The sequence below is a fragment of the Eulemur rufifrons genome, chromosome 30 (assembly GCF_041146395.1).
Source record: "Eulemur rufifrons isolate Redbay chromosome 30, OSU_ERuf_1, whole genome shotgun sequence".
In the NCBI taxonomy this organism is placed as follows: domain Eukaryota; kingdom Metazoa; phylum Chordata; class Mammalia; order Primates; family Lemuridae; genus Eulemur; species Eulemur rufifrons.
This window is the reverse complement of record NC_091012.1, coordinates 80,064,178-80,080,586: the sequence shown is the minus strand read 5'-3', so window position 1 is coordinate 80,080,586 and position 16,409 is coordinate 80,064,178. Positions and strand designations below refer to the sequence as shown.

At 35.5% G+C, this 16,409-nt stretch overlaps 1 protein-coding gene across 1 annotated transcript in view; it reads right to left on the bottom strand.

The window, feature by feature from the left end:
* The window catches only part of CHM (CHM Rab escort protein), a 106,818-nt gene that overhangs the window by 41,852 nt on the left and 48,557 nt on the right, over window positions 1-16,409 (bottom strand). The window contains exons 5-7 of the mRNA XM_069463583.1: window positions 14,170-14,247; window positions 3,892-3,996; window positions 3,423-3,486 (exon numbers count right to left, since the gene is read on the bottom strand). Coding sequence (XP_069319684.1) covers window positions 3,423-3,486; window positions 3,892-3,996; window positions 14,170-14,247 — 247 coding nt within the window. The remainder of the gene's footprint in view (window positions 1-3,422; window positions 3,487-3,891; window positions 3,997-14,169; window positions 14,248-16,409) is intronic.

Below are 16,409 nucleotides of genomic sequence, written 5' to 3'. Positions count from 1 at the left end.
CAAAAACCTTATGCACACAAATTGGAAAATGTGCAGGAAATGGACAAATTTTTAGAAACGCACAGCATTCCCAGGCTAAACCAGGAAGAAACAGAATTCCTGAATAGACCGATATCTATATCTGAAATCGAAACAGCAATAAAAAACCTTTCCAAAAAGGAAAGCCCTGGAACAGATAGTTTCACACCTGAATTTTACCATACCTACAAAGAACTGGTGCCCATCCTATATAAACTATTTTCCAACATCGAGAAGGATTGAAATCTCCCCAACACATTTTACCAAGCCAACATAATTTTGATACCAAAACCAGGAAAGCATGCAACAAAAAAAGAAGACTACAAACCAATATCCCTTATGAATATAGATGCAAAAATTCTCAATAAAATCCTAGCAAATCGAATCCAAGTGCTTATCAAAAAAATAATCCATCACGACCAAGGGGGCTTCATCCCAGAGATGCAGGGATGGTTTAACATACACAAATCTATAAATGTAATTCACCACATAAATAGAAGCAAAAATAAAGATCATATGATCCTCTCAATAGATGCAGAGAAAGCATTTGACAAAATTCAACAGCCTTTTATGATAAGAATGCTTAACAAAATAGGCATAGACGGGGCCTATTCAAAAATGATACAAGCCATATATGACAAACCCACAGCCAACATCATAGTGAATGGGGAAAAACTGAAAGCATTCACACTTTGAACTGGAACCAGACAAGGCTGCCCACTGGCCCCATTACTTTTCAACATAGTGCTGGAATTACTTGCGAGAGCTATTAGGCAAGAGAGCAGATTAAAGGGAGTCCAAATAGGGAAAGAAGAGATCAAACTCTCACTATTTGCTGATGATATGATGTTATATCTAGAAAACCCCAAGGATTCAACCAAGAGACTCCTGGAATTGATCAATGAATTCATTAAAGTCTCAGGATACAAAATCAATACACACAAATCAGAGGCATTCATATATGCCAATAACAGTCAAACGGAGAAACAAATTAAGGACTCAATACCCTTCAAAATAGCAACAAAGAAAATAAAATACCTAGGAATATATTTAACTAAGGAGATAAAGGACCTCTATAGGGAGAACTATGAAACACTGAGGAAGGAAATCGCCGAGCATGTAAATAGGTGGAAAACCATACCATGCTTGTGGATCGGAAGAATCAACATTGTTAAAATGTCTATACTGCCCAAAGTGATCTACAGATTCAATGCAATACCTATTAAATTATCAACATCATTTTTCACAGATATAGGAAAATTAATTTTATGCTTTGTATGGAACCAGAGAAGATCCCGTTTAGCAAAAGCAATTTTAAGCAACAAAAACAAAATGGGAGGCATTAATTTGCCAGAATTCAAACTATACTACAAGGCTGTGATTATTAAAACTGCTTGGTATTGGCACAAGTGCAGGGACACAGACCAGTGGAACAGAACAGAAAATCCATATATAAAACCATCCTCATATAGCCATCTAATCTTTGACAAAGCAGACAAAAACATACTCTGGGGAAAAGATTCCTTATTCAATAAATGGTGCTGGGAAAACTGGATAGCCACATGTAGAAGACTGAAACAGGGCCCATAGCTTTCACCTCTCACAAAAATCAAATCACAGTGGATAACAGACTTAAACCTTAGGCGTGAAACTATTAGAATTCTAGAAGAAAATGTGGGAAAGACTCTTACAGACATTGGCCTAGCCAAAGAATTTATGATGAAGAACCCCTAAGGCAATCACAGCAACAACAAAAATAAAAAAAATGGGACCTGATTAAATTAAAAAGCTTCTGCACAGCCAAAGAAACAGTCATGAGAGTAAACAGAAAACCTACAGAATGGGAAAAAATTTTTGCATACTACACATCAGATAAAGGACTGATAATAAGAATCTATTTAGAACTCAGGAAAATCAGTAAGTAAAACTCGAACAACCCTATCAAAAAGTGGGCCAAGGACATGAATAGAAATTTTTCAAAAGAAGATATAAAAAAGGCTAAGAAACATATGAAAAAATGTTCAACATCTTTAATCATCAGGGAAATGCAAATCAAAATCTCAATGAGCTATCACTTAACTCCAGTGAGAATGGCCTTTATCAAAAAGTTCCAAAACAATAAATGTTGGTGTGGATGCAGAGAGACAGGAACACTCATACACTGCTGGTGGGACTGTAAACTAGTGCAACCCCTGTGGAAAGCAATATGGAGATACCTTAAACAGATTCAAGTAGACCTACCATTCGATCCAGCAATCCCATTATTGGACATATACCCAAAAGAACAAAAGTCATTCTATAAAAAGACACCTGCACCCGAATGTTTATAGCAGCACAATTCACAATTGCAAAGATGTGGAAACAACCCAAATGCCCATCAATTCATGAATGGATTAACAAAATGTGGTATATGTATACCATGGAATATTACTCAGCTATAAGAAATAACGGTGATATGGCATCTCTTTGGTTCTCTTGGAGAGAGTTGGAACCCATTCTATTAAGTGAAGTATCCCAAGAATGGAAAAATAAGCACCACATGTACTCACCAGCCAACTGGTTTCCCCGATCATCACCTAAGTGCATATTTGGGAATAACACCAATTGGGTATCGGACAGAGGTGGGGGCTGGGGGGAAGAGATGGGTGTATACCTACTTGATGAGTGCGATGCGCACTGCCTGGGGAATGGACACGCTTGAAGTTCTGATTGGGGGGATGGGGGTGGGGGGAGGGGATGGGTGCATACCTACGTGATGAGTGGGATGTGCACTGCCTAGGGAATGGACCCACTTGAAGCTTAGACTCGGGGGGATGGGAGGGCATGGGCAATATATAACCTCAACTTTTGTACCTCGATAATAAGCTGAAATAAAAAAAATAAAAATAAAGAAAATATTGTGCACACACAGGGGAATATTATTCAGCCTTTAAAAATGAAATTCTGCCATTTGTGACAACACAGATGAACCCAGAGGACATTATATTCAGTCAAATAAGCCAGACATAGAAAGACAAGTACAATATGATCTCACTTATATGTGGAATCTAAAAAGTCAAATTCATAGAAGTAGAATGGTGGTTGTCTGGGGCTGGTATGTGGGCAAAATGGTGACATACTGGTCAAAGGGTATAAACTTTCAGTTATGCAGGAAGAATAACTTTTAGAGATCTAATGTACAGCATGGAGACCACAGTGAATAATACTGTATGGTATACTTAAAATTTGCAAATAGAGGAGATATTAAGTTTCCTTACCACAAAAAAGATAACTCTGTAAAGAGATGGATATGTTAATTAGCTTGACTGTAGTAATCAGTTCACCACGTATGTGTATATCAAAGTATCACTCTGTACACCTTAATATATACAACTTTTACTTTAAAAGTATAGGACTGAATTTACCTGTTGATCTGAATCTGTTTTTAGTACAGATCTATCTGTAATCAGGACTGCCCTGGAGATCTGCCTGTAATGCACAAAATAGTAAAGCAGTGATACAGATTCCATGGATAAGTTTCATTTATAGTTATATAAACACCATAAGGCATGTTTCAAAGATTTAAGCCAGGATGAAAGTGTCACCTCCCAAAACCAAGTCAAGTTCTGCTTTAATCTTTTCTTGGCTCATGAAAGAAGGATGTGTGACCTACAGACAAGCCCCAGCTGAAGCAAAGAAGTTGAAATTATGCTAGGCCCCTCCAAAACCAAACCCTACAGGAGTGGTGAGATACAGACTATATCTTTGGTTTGGTATACATTTGCATGCTACTTGAATAAGAAAATCATATAGAAACGTCAATACAATCATACAGCTAAATTTTCCTACGTTTCACCTTCTTTTGACTAATGGGTGGAGGGCTGGCTGCCTTACCTGTATTGCACACGTGAGCATGTGTTCTCAGAAAAGTAACTGTCCTCCACAAGGAAATGCTTAGAGATTATTCTCTGACCAAATTGATCTATGATCGCTTTACATCTATAAAGAAGATAAGCATACCAAAAAAGTTCACATTAATGATTAAATAATTAAGAAAATGAACATAATCAGCTACCAGTTTTGAATCTAATATCAATTTCTCGTGAAGATAAGATTTAAAAATTGTCTACTATTCTGCCTTTACTGATATAAAACTGACACTAAATTACAGAATATATATTCTTGCTGCTATTTCAAGGTCTTTTGAACTATAAAATGAACATAGAATACAACTTAAATACTTTTCTAAATGCCATTAATAAGTAAAAATAAAGTTAGGAGAAGTATTAATAGTATAATTATAAGCTTTCCTAATGTTTAGGAATGTAGAAGCTTTTCCTTTGTTTAGAAAATAGGCTATTTTTTAATCCTTAACAGCTCTAAGAAAAGAGGGAGAGAAAAGTTGATTAAATGTCTTGTTATATTTCACAGCTTATAAAAGCCACTAAAGGCTTTTTATTTTTCTGTTAAGTGTTGCTTTCTCTTTTATCCAAGAATAGCTATCTGATCACACATTTGATAATGTTTGAAACAGAAAAAAAGGGGATAGAGCTTCTTTTAATATCTATTTTCACCTTACTTCAAAGGATGATCATAGAAAGATTTCTTTCAAGTGCTGTTTCCAAATAAGGAAAACACTTATGCACGGACATTATCAGGTCTCTGTCATCTGATATGTGTTGGGACAATGAATCATACAGAACCCTCCATTGACCTTCTTTCAATGTGTCTAGATAAAAGGATAAAAATTAGAATCCATCTCCTTGCAGTGCCACAAGTTATAGATGTACTTTATAGGGCTCATTATCCAAACTAATGGACTAAGGGCGACATCCTTGAAATGGACTTACCAGCACTGACAAAGCCAGTATGCAATATTTCAGGAACTATATGCAAATGACTATGTATTTGCTATATCTCTTTATTATGGAAATATCAATTTACTTTTGTCACAGCTTCTCCTTTTGGGACCAGAATTATTTTATCAGAAATACACTTATATGTTGCTTTTATAAAATGCAAGCAAATAATTTAAAATTCATATTGTATTTAAAATATACTGGTATAATTTAAATATACTCAATAACTCTAAAAGCAAGTCAAATAAGTGATATTTACCAGGCATAAAGGCATTTAAAAAATGAATAAAATCCAAGAACAGTGAGAGAAATTTAATTTGTATTTCCTAAAGGCAGTTTATGATATGCTGATATTCTTGAATAAATGGCATACCACTGTCGTCAGGATAGACTATGATATCTACTGATGTTATATGTACATATGTTTTAACCAATTAACCACATTTTAATATAACATTTGCTACATTAAATTAATATTTATGTGATTTTTCCCATCTCATGTCTACTTTCTTTCTCTTTCCCATTTCTGTTTTTATCCATACCTCCTCACATTTCATTAAACTACAGCTTGTCTTATAAAATACTTAACTAAGTAGATATAAGATGTTTATACTTAGATATTTTCCACAATAATTATTTAAAAACCAAAAAGGTAAGTTATTCATTCAGTCTCCTATTTTCAAACATTCAATATACCATTTGAAACAAAATGTACTTCAGGCAATGGAGAAGAGAAATCTGCTGTCATTAAACATTGATCCCTATTTGTTCTGTAAGCACCGACAAGCCTTTTTCTTATCTTTAATTCAGAGAATTATAGAAAGTCAAGAGGGAATAATTTGGGCAGGAAAAAAGGGGGTGTTAAATGTTCTACATCTTGATAAGGGATTCGGTTATATGTATTTATCATTAGTACTTAAGATTTGGACACTTCATTGTATGTAAATTTTACATCAAAAGAAAAAAAACTAAACAAATATTGACTTCTAGTTAATGATGTGCATGCTGAAGTGTTTAGGGGGAATTTTACTGATGATCTGCAATTTACTGTGAAACGCATAAAAAAGATGAATCAACAGATGGATAGAGGGATGGATATTTGGGTAGATATGTGATTAAGCAAGTGTACTGTAGAACATAGGTGGTGGATATACGGGTGTTCACTCTGAAATTATTTCCACTTTGGTGTAAGTTTGAAAACGTTCATCATAAAATGTTAAAACTGTTGGTGTAAATCCTAGATTCAAGTGTAATTCTTTGCAAAGGGTTCCCATTTAAATAAACCACATAGTTAAACCCTGCCCAAAAGCTTGTGGAGACCTCCTTGCTTTGTGGGCTTCCAAACACGAAAAGGGCTACTTTGGTGGTAGCTACACCTTTGGTGACAAGTAGACACTGGTTTCAGAAGTTATAATATTAGAAATAACCACTAGGGATCAATCAAAAGGTAAGTATGTGGTGTGGTGACTGGGAGCTCAACTATGCAAGGATAAGATACTAATAATTGTACCTATTTATGCTGAAGCTTCTGATGAAACAGTGATTCTCAAAGGAGGAGGAGGAGGAGGAGAAGGAAGCAAATCAGAATCACACCTGGGGGACTTTTTCAAATTATAAGTACCCCTGGAGATTCTGATAAACTCCCAAATCCCAGGAAAGAATCACTTCCAAGCATGCCACTGCTACTGTTGTATCTTTATATTGTGCTAGGCAGAGAAAAGTGAAAGGGTACAGGCACAGAGAAAATATTTCTGCAGACACTGAGGTGATGATTGCATATGCCCAGTCTCGTTCTAATAGATGATAATAACATAATCACCTTATAGTCTCACTTTGAAGTACTAAGGCTCTAGGCCTAAGCAAAGCTGTTCAAACTCAAGACATATTTAAGCAAGTGATAAGATTTGTTTTCCCCTCAGATACTTGACTTACTGTCATATATTCAGCCTAATTGGGAGAACAATGAAGAAAAGAATATTGATTTGGGACCTAGACTTAGTCTTTGCATTATAAAGATTAATATAAAAAATCAGATGACACTTAAGTAATGGAAAACAGCAAAATGAAACAGTGCTGCCAGAGACATTAAAACACCCTCCTGCCCATCCCTCCCACATAAACCCAAGGAGGCCATTAAAGATTAACAGCATTTAGGATTTAGTTGAGGGCCTTGCTGAGCCTCATAAATAGTAAATTGAAAAGGAACATGATAGCTGTTCCCAGTTACAGGGACACAATAACCAAGCTGATCATAAGAATCACTGAAGCCAGACAGAACATTTCTAGAGTGAAGCTTTCTAAATCAACAAATCGTAATAGTTATTTAGTTCTTGGTTCAATGATAGTAGGGTATTAAATAGCAAAATGATGATAAGGAAAAAAAAACATACAGTAAGATGAAAACTCAGTATCTGGAATTTGGCTGGAAAGACAAAAATAACATTAAAACAGGTATCCAATCTCTATGATCTTCAGAATTAATATCCTAATTATATGGTGAATAAAAGCAGAAATCACAAGTGAAATAATTAAAAGGCAATATATTAATTAAGTAAATTAGAAAATTCCTAATCACTGAAGGAAAGAAAATAATTTTCCCTAGTCACTATGCCCTTCTGAGGTTTCTCAAACACATTAGTTCAAATGCCATGCCATCCATGATATCATCCCAAAAAGCTTTCCACTCATTTTTCTTAGGTGAAAATCCACTCCAATAGTTTTAAACACCATTAACAGGTAGATAACTCTAAATCTATGGTTTTCTGCTCTGACCTTTCCTCAGCTCTATATTCATATTTTTTAACTGTCTATTATCTATTTCTTTTTGGGTAGACTCCAAGCTCCCTTCTAGTAAATATTTAATTGACAGATAAAAATTGTATATATACTATACAAGGCATAGAAAGTGATGATTTGGTATACACATACACTGTGTAATGATTACAGACAAACTAATTAACATATTCATCACTACCCATAGTTAGTATTTGTGGGGGGAGTGAGGACACTTAAAATCTGCTCTTGTCAAATTTCAAGTAAATGATACAATATCATTATTGAAGCCCTTTTTAAAACTAGTATGCCCCAAACTAAGTTTATCATGGCTCCTTACCTGCCCTCCCTCCCCTGGAATCCCTATATTAGGTAATGGCATAACCAGCAGAGTTTCCCTACCTCAAATCACTCTTCCCACATCTAGTCTGCTACAACATTTTGATTCCACCTTATAAATATTTCTTGAAACTAGCCTCTTCTCTCCAACTCCACGGATACTACCTTAGACTATTATTATGTCTAATAAGACAGTGGACTGCTAGCAAATTGGTAGTTCTTTTGTTCAACATAATGAAGGGTATAACAACTACGTGACAAGCACTGTTCTAAGAGGTAAGAATAAAAATGTCTTGCCCTAAAGAAGCTCCCAAAATAATAAAGATTCAGACCTAGACAATGGCAAAGTCCAGTGATAAGACATAAGGACAGGGCATTACAGAGTATTAAGGGGAGGTACCTACCTTGGCTTAGGGTGGAGGGGTGGAGTATCAGAGAATGCTCTTTGGAGGAAGTGATACATTTGCTGCTTTTAAAGGATGAAATACAGTTAAGCAAGCAAATAAGGAGAAGAACATCTCATGTGGAAGGGCAGCACTTGCAGGGGTTCAGAGGCCAGTAAGAGAAGAGTAGGTACAGAGACCTACAAGCAGTTCAGTATTATCTGACAATAGAATGGGAAGAGAGATTGAGCTCAGAAAGGCAGGCACAGGCCAGGTTGCAGAGTCTCATGTGTCATGCAAAAAGGTCTCAGACTTTATTCTGAGGTAATATAAAGCCACTGAGGCTTTTTAAATAGGGAGGGAGAGAGCCAGCTGAACAGATCTCAATGTGTAATTATCTTGTTAATGTATTTGTTCTATAATGCCCCCCACTGGACTGTAAGCTCCACGAGAACAAAGACCCTGATTGTCTTGTTCTCTGTTGTATCTCCAGTGCCTGGCACATAAAAAACAACTAATACTTGGTGCATCGATGGGTGGATGGATGAATGATGGAAGTATTCTGTGCAAGCAAACAGTAGAGAGATAAGGAAAAAAAAAAAGATACAGCATCTCTGATTAGGAAGTAAAGAATAGCTTCCCATCACAGTACTTCTTTCAAATCACTGCCAGAATTACTAACTTAAAAGCAGCAAATCTAATCTTGTTTAAAACTGCCACTGGGGCCAGGTGCAGTGGCTCACGCATGTAATCCTAGCACTGTGGGAGGCCGAGGCAAGAGGATCATTTGAGGTCAGGAGTTCGAGACCAGACTGAGCAAGAGCAAGACCCCGTTTCTACAAAAAAAAAAAAAAAATAGAAAAATTGGCCAGGCATGGTGCTGTGTGCCTGTAGTGTAGTCTCAGCTACTCGGGAGGCTGAGGCAGGAGGACTGCTTGAGCCCGGGAGTTTGAGCTTGGAGTGAGCTATGATGCCACTGTACTGTAGCTGGGGTGACAGAGTGAGACTCTGCCTCAAAAAATAAAAAGATAAAATAAAATAAAACTACCACTGATTATAGTCTAAACACCTTAGTACAGCACAGAAGGATCTTCACAATAAGTCTTCAGTGGCTTCCAAGGTCTCCAAATACATTAATAATTGCTACTAGATAATGTATATTGAGCTCTTGCAATGTATAACAAATGGTTCTATAAGCTTTATCTGTTCAGTTAATATTCATAATAACCCTGTGAGGTAAGTACTGTCAGTTGCCTCACTTTCTAGATAAAGAAACTGGGTCACAGAGAAGTTATACAATTTGCTCAAGTTCATACAGCTAATTAGTGACAAAGATCCAAATCCAATCTACCTGACTTTAGAGCTACACTCTTTACTGTATTCTCTTTGCACACACACAAGGACAGGGTCCGTGCTTCATTCACCTTTTTATCTCCATAGCAATTAGCATGGGAGTTGGCAGAGGTTAAACATCTAGAATATGATCACTACCATTTTTCAAATGGGGCATGCTAAAATCAGAGCTTCCACAACAACAAATGGTATTGAAAGTTAGGCATGTCATGCTTGGTCTAATATACTATTCATTACTAACTTCCAAGTATCTGGAAAAGGCATACCTTTTCCTGACATCACAAAAAGGTATCTCCAAGAAATAGCCATAGTAGGAAATCTAGTAAGTGAGACAGTTGAAGTACTCAGGGAACACTAGCTGAAGTAATTAGATTAAGACTATTGGTTACAGACATATCTGGTCCAAAGTCATCTCTACCTCCTAATGTCAAATATTATATAGCTAACTGGCAAAATCTAATTTACAGGAGTTTTACCTGGTCAGCATAGCTGCAAAGGAAAAGAAAACTATTCAACAAGAGCATGCAGTGTTTCTAAAAACAGTCAACAGAAGACTGAAATATTAGAATTTAGTGAGAAGGTATAGAAAAGAACCACTGATACATACCTATGTCCTCTGAAATTAAGAAAGTGGAGCTAATGGATTAAACAAAAATGAAAAATAAGATCTAGCTGAAAACAAGTATGCATTTGGTTACATATTCCATATGCCATTATTTCATGTGCCTCCTCAATGCCCTATTTCTTCTCTCAAAGTTTATACAGTATTTTGATGTGTAATCACCACATTAAATTCAGTGCTATGATCACTTATGATTTTATCAGCTTTCCTAAATTGAAGGTGAAAAGCACCAAAAAGGCTTTAATCTTTAATCAATCTTTAATCTCCATTCATTCATTTAACTTAAAGTCATTGAGTATAATGAGTGCTAGAAAGCTGCCTTGGCTCTGGAGATTTAATAGTGTGATTCTGCCTTTTCTTACAGAGAACTTATCAAATAATCATATAAGAGGACCTGATAGGGGGCTGGCAGAGGGTTGTGATCTAGTCCAGTGGTCCCCAACTTTTTTGGTACCAGGGACCAATTTCATGGGTGGGCAGCAGAGTTCAGGCAGTGATGCGAGAGAGTGATGGGGAGTTGCTGTAAATACAGATGAAGTTTTCTTTGCTTGCCTGTTGCTCACCCCTTGCTGTGTGGCCCAGTTCCTAACAGATTATGGACCAGGGACTGGGGACTACAGATCTAGTCTATGGGATTAGGTAACACATTTAGAACTTTGACATGAAGCGTGAGTAGCTCTTAACTACACTAAAGGAGGAGATGTCAAGTATTCCACATAGAAAACTTGGGAAAGAAAGGCAAACTAAGGAGACAAATGCAAATCTCTGCAGATTGCTTACTTAATATTCTAATTTTACTTAGAATAAACAACTGTCTAAGTCAACCTGGACTCCTTAAAAAGAAATGTATGCTGGATATGCCCAACTACAAGGTCAAGGTTTTTCTCTCAAAAAACTATCCCTCACTTTATATTCGAGTCTTGACAAAACACATCCTATTACTGGTTCTCAATTATTTGATTTTGAATGACAAAAGTGTGTGGGAAAGATACATTAACCAGAGCAAACCTGAATCAATACTAGCTTTAGATGTTTATAGAGACTCTTTGGCTTGATAGATTTTTTAAAGAGGCAAAAATTAATATAAATTTTGTAATTATTATTGGAGATTAATATATAATTTCCAAGTATTGCTTGTCTTTTAAAACTTTTAAAGATCATTTAAGCAATTCAGTATACTGAGCATACAGTAGATACCAGGAATATTATGAATGCAGGTCCTTTTAAAAACTGTCCTATTACAGAAATAAATAGTTGTGGCTTGGAATAAATTTTCCAGTAAGAGAATCATATATGGAATTCAAAATGGTTGTTATCTTAAAAAACAAACAAACAAACAAACAAAAAAAACCCAAGATGGACAAGAAGATGATGTTCATTGGAAAACTGGGTTCTACTAATGTAATAATATATATAATATACAATATATAATACACAAATAGACATTGTGCTATTTATATTTATAAAAATAGACACATACAAGTTGTTCAATTTTTTTTTTAATTTCTCACTGGGACTGAAAATTAGCTACTATGTGAGAATGGCTTACATTTGGGGATATAAAATATTTTAAGATCATTTATTTCTAAATATTAAGGAAAAGTATTTTTTAATAACGTTAAATAACTCAACCAAAGCATGTCAAATTTGGATAGAGACTTTTAGATTACTGCAGAGTCCATGTCACTCATTGTACAGATAAAGGAATTGGCCCAGAGAAAAGGATTTGCCCACTATCATTCATGGCACTGATGGAATTGTAAGTCTTCTTTCATCTCAGGACTTTCTGACTTTTACTCATGCCTTAGGAGCTGTTAAACAACAAATGTTATGCTTAAGGTCTTTCTATGAAAATATAAAAGAAATGTTAAATTAGAAACAGTCTGTCTATTTAAAATTCATATTTGATTGCCAGTACATCTGGCAGGTTCATCTTGATAAGGCCTTACACTGAATTAAGACCTAGAGCCCCCAATCCATCATAGAAAACAATACCCTTAGCTAAATACTCAACTTTACCTTACTGTGTTTCTCAGGGTCATCTAAGGACTTCCTACATTAAATTCACTTGGGGTGCACTTTAAAACTGCAAATTCCCTGGCTCCACCCTAAGCATATTACCCAATTTCACATTCTAAGGGTGAGGCACCAAAATCTGAAGTTTTTACAAGCTTACCTGGTAATTCTTAGACACATGAAAGTTTGAAAACTACCAGTCTAGAGGTATTTTTGTTCTCTAGACCTTTAGCCCTCAACTATCTGTTATAACCTGAATCTGTACCACACAATAAAAAGAGTTCCTCTGTTCACAGTATGTCATAAAAACTAGGTCAAAGGTAAAGTAAATGTAGTCTTGAGTTCAACAAATACAATTACTGTACTAGCATACTGATTTTTTAAAAAAACAAATATGAGCCATGTAAATTCTTCACTTCACTGAGAGTAACATGTGGGACTGAAATGGGGCCCATAAGGGCTAAAAGGATCCAAGCAAATAAGCACCAAACAAGCAATTCATTATTTGGCTTTCAGTCATGGGAACAGTCTTGCTCCAAAATGAATTCTTAAGGAAAAATGACTCTAGGCATCATAAGACAACTATTCCTTCATGACTTTCTACAGAGCTCACCATGAGCCAAGATCCAGAAGGAGCATATCCTGAGCTTTTAGGGATAGATTTTTCACTCTAGGTTAGCATGTTCCATTTATGTAGTACTTTTCTGTCAAAGAGCTAAAGGTACTTTACAAGCCTTTTAAACCGTCTGTCAATTTTATCTTACACTACAGAATTACTTTTCTAAAGCAAGTTCACTAAATATTACGTTTCTAGAGTTTTTTCTTCGCCATACCTCAAAATACTAATTATTACACTATAACTAGTCTATGAGAAGTTAACAGACATTTTACGCCACTTAGACTATGCATTATTGTAAATGAGAGAAACAGCTTAAAATGTATATTATTTAAGCCTCCAGTTCAAGATACTAAGGTAGTTTATGACCTCAATAATACTATTTATTTATGAACCCCCCCAAAACAGTCATCCAAGGTCAATAGATGATTGAGAATATGTAACAAAAAAGAAAACATAGCTATTTAAATAGCTCCCAAAACTTGATCCAGTTGACCCACTTAAGTTTCAATATAAAACCCAGAAATTATAGAATATTTCATTTAGTATAATTCAGACAAACACATATCTTAGTAAATAATAAATCTTAGAAAAATATAACTGAAATATAAAATACACAGATAAATAGATGGTGCTCAGCTTTTTTTTTTTAAAAAAAAAAAAGATAAATTCTCATTTCAATCTTAAACCAGTTTGTAGGCCTGATACTGCTGTAAAAGAATTTATCCTCAGAGAAGAGGGCAGCATAGTTTATGACAACAATCTACCTAAAAACTCATTAAACTCTTTTCTCTTGGAGTGACATGCATTATCAGCAGAGATTAATCTGATGAGTCTTTAGGTGAGCTCCATTTTTAAAAATGTAATAACAGAGGGCTTTGTTGTCATCTGATGAAAATCAATTAGAGGAGGTAAGGCCACAAGGAAAACTAACATCACTCATCACCCACCCCCGGCAGCTGAAATGATTTGTCTTCCAAGCTTGGATGATCAGGAACTATAGTCATATTGCAGGGAAATTAATTTAGTTTCTATATTCTGAACTCACTTTCCTTGTTCTGGAGGACCTAAACACAAATTACTTTTAATCAAGGTTGATATGTTATTAATACCAAGGAGGATCTTTGAAGAATCATTTTTTAAAATCGACTTTAGCATTTTTCACCGGTGTTTGGGGTATAAATATAGGAAGGTTACTTATATCATCCTTACCTTCCGGATTCTTTGTCCACTACAAGGCACTGTACTGAGTGGCGAAGACAATAGATTCCACCAAACACAGCACACATCCTGAGAATAGGAAAATGAGAATTATGATAATTTGTTTGAAAATTAAGGTAAAAGCATTTTAAGTATCTTATATTTAAGAATTGGTATTACAGAAAAAGCATTTTGGTAAATATTTTCTCTGTCATGGTATTAAGAATTTCTCAGAGATAAGATTAATAATATCTTGACACAGCAGAGGTGCTACTGTTAATAATAAAATGTTGATGTCTAGAACTGTGACCAAACCAAAAGTGTACCTGAGCAAGGGTTAAATAAGCCCCCCAAAAATCAGCTCCTGCCTACCTAAGGTACATAGGCCACAAAAAGACTCAAGAAGCAATGTATGAAACATCCAACAGATATCATCATCAAGAAGTGTTAAAGAAGAAACAAACAGGGAAGAATTTGGGAGACTCCTGGAGATTTTACTTACCATATAATTAAGAAAAATCTCCAACAGCCAAAACTAAACTAGGGACTGAAAACTAGAGCAGTTAAGCATATAAGTTAATGCAGTAGAAGCTATAAGGAGTTTGTCTGTCTCAGTAGTAATCTAAACACTTGGATTTTAATGCCCACATAGGGAGAGGAGAGACCTTTAAATACAAACAAGACAGGGAGTAGAAAAAGAGATATTCTCCTATAACATCTCGATCCCTAAAGGGCTATATTTCAAAGTGTGATCTGGGAAAAAATCCATTTATTAAAAGAGGGAGAAAACAAACAAACAAAAAATATCCATTTTATCTTAAGCCCTAGGTGGAGAAAGATTATACCTCTGTATTTGTAACCAGTGGTCTGTCCTCATACAGGTGGGGGTTTGAAATTACACCACTACATAATCCAAAAACCCCTCAATCAATAAAGTATCATGAAGAGCAGCTCTGGATCAGTGAGTAGTACCCCTGGAGACTTGGTAGAAGAAATTGTTAAAGCTTTCTGGTGGGATGAGACTTCAACCTAGGCCACATAAGATGGCCACAGATAGAGTCCCTTGACAACGAGTTTATAATCTAAAATCATATAACACATGAAGAAACATATCTTACCTTGAGTGAGAATTAACAAACACATCAGCAGCATTAAACTCCCCAAACTTTACTCAGATAGAACTATCTGATTGACATTATAAAATGAGTATGCTTAAAGTGGATGAATCAAAAACATAAGAATAATGGAATGTCCAGAAAGACGACTATGGTAGGCTCAATAGTGTCCCCCACTCTCTCAAGATATCCACATCCTAATCCCTGGCACCTATGAATATGTTACAGTACATAGCAAGAAGGACTTTACAGATGGGATTAAATTAAAGATCTTGAGATGGGGAGATTATCCTGGTCGGTACAATGGAATCACAAATGTCCTTAAAAGACAGAGACAAGAAGGTCAAAGTCAGAGAAGACGTAAAGAGCAGAGCAGAGGTAAGACTGATGCCACTGCTCGTGGGGGCACAGGCCACGGAATGAAGGCAGCCTCTAGAAGCTGTAAGAGGCAAGGAACAGATTCTATGCTAGAGCCATGAAAAGGATGCATCCTGGCTGACTCATTTTAAACTTCTGACTTCTGGGACTGTAAGATAATAAACTTGTGTTGTTTTAAGTCACTAAGTTTGCTATGGCAGCAATAGGAAACTAATAGAAAGACTCATGAATACATGGAAGTGATTATGACAGAAGTGGCATTACAAACAAGTGAGGAAAGAATATACCATTGAAAAAATAATTTGGGGACAAAAGGGTTATCCATGTCGGGAAAATAATTATATCCTTACCTTATACTATATTCAAAATTAATTCCAGGTAGATGAAAGTCATCAATATAAAAAGCAAAACATTTAGAAGAAAATATAAAAGAATATATTTATGAGTTCAGGGAAAGAGAGATCTCTTTAATAGGATGCAAAAATCATAAAAAGATTTTTAAAATGGAGTACTTTAAAATTATAAACATCTGAACAAGAAAAGAAAGTAAAGTGACAAGGCACACACTGGGAAAGAGATGTGCAGGTATATTACTAAATGTTTACATATCAGTTTGGATAACAATGTGGCAAGTATCTAGTAAAGCTGAAGATGCACACATCTACAGTATGGCAACCCTATTGTAGGTATAGATCTTAGAAAATCCCTCATACATGTGTATAAGAAGATGTATATAAAAATATTTGTTGTTAACTGTTT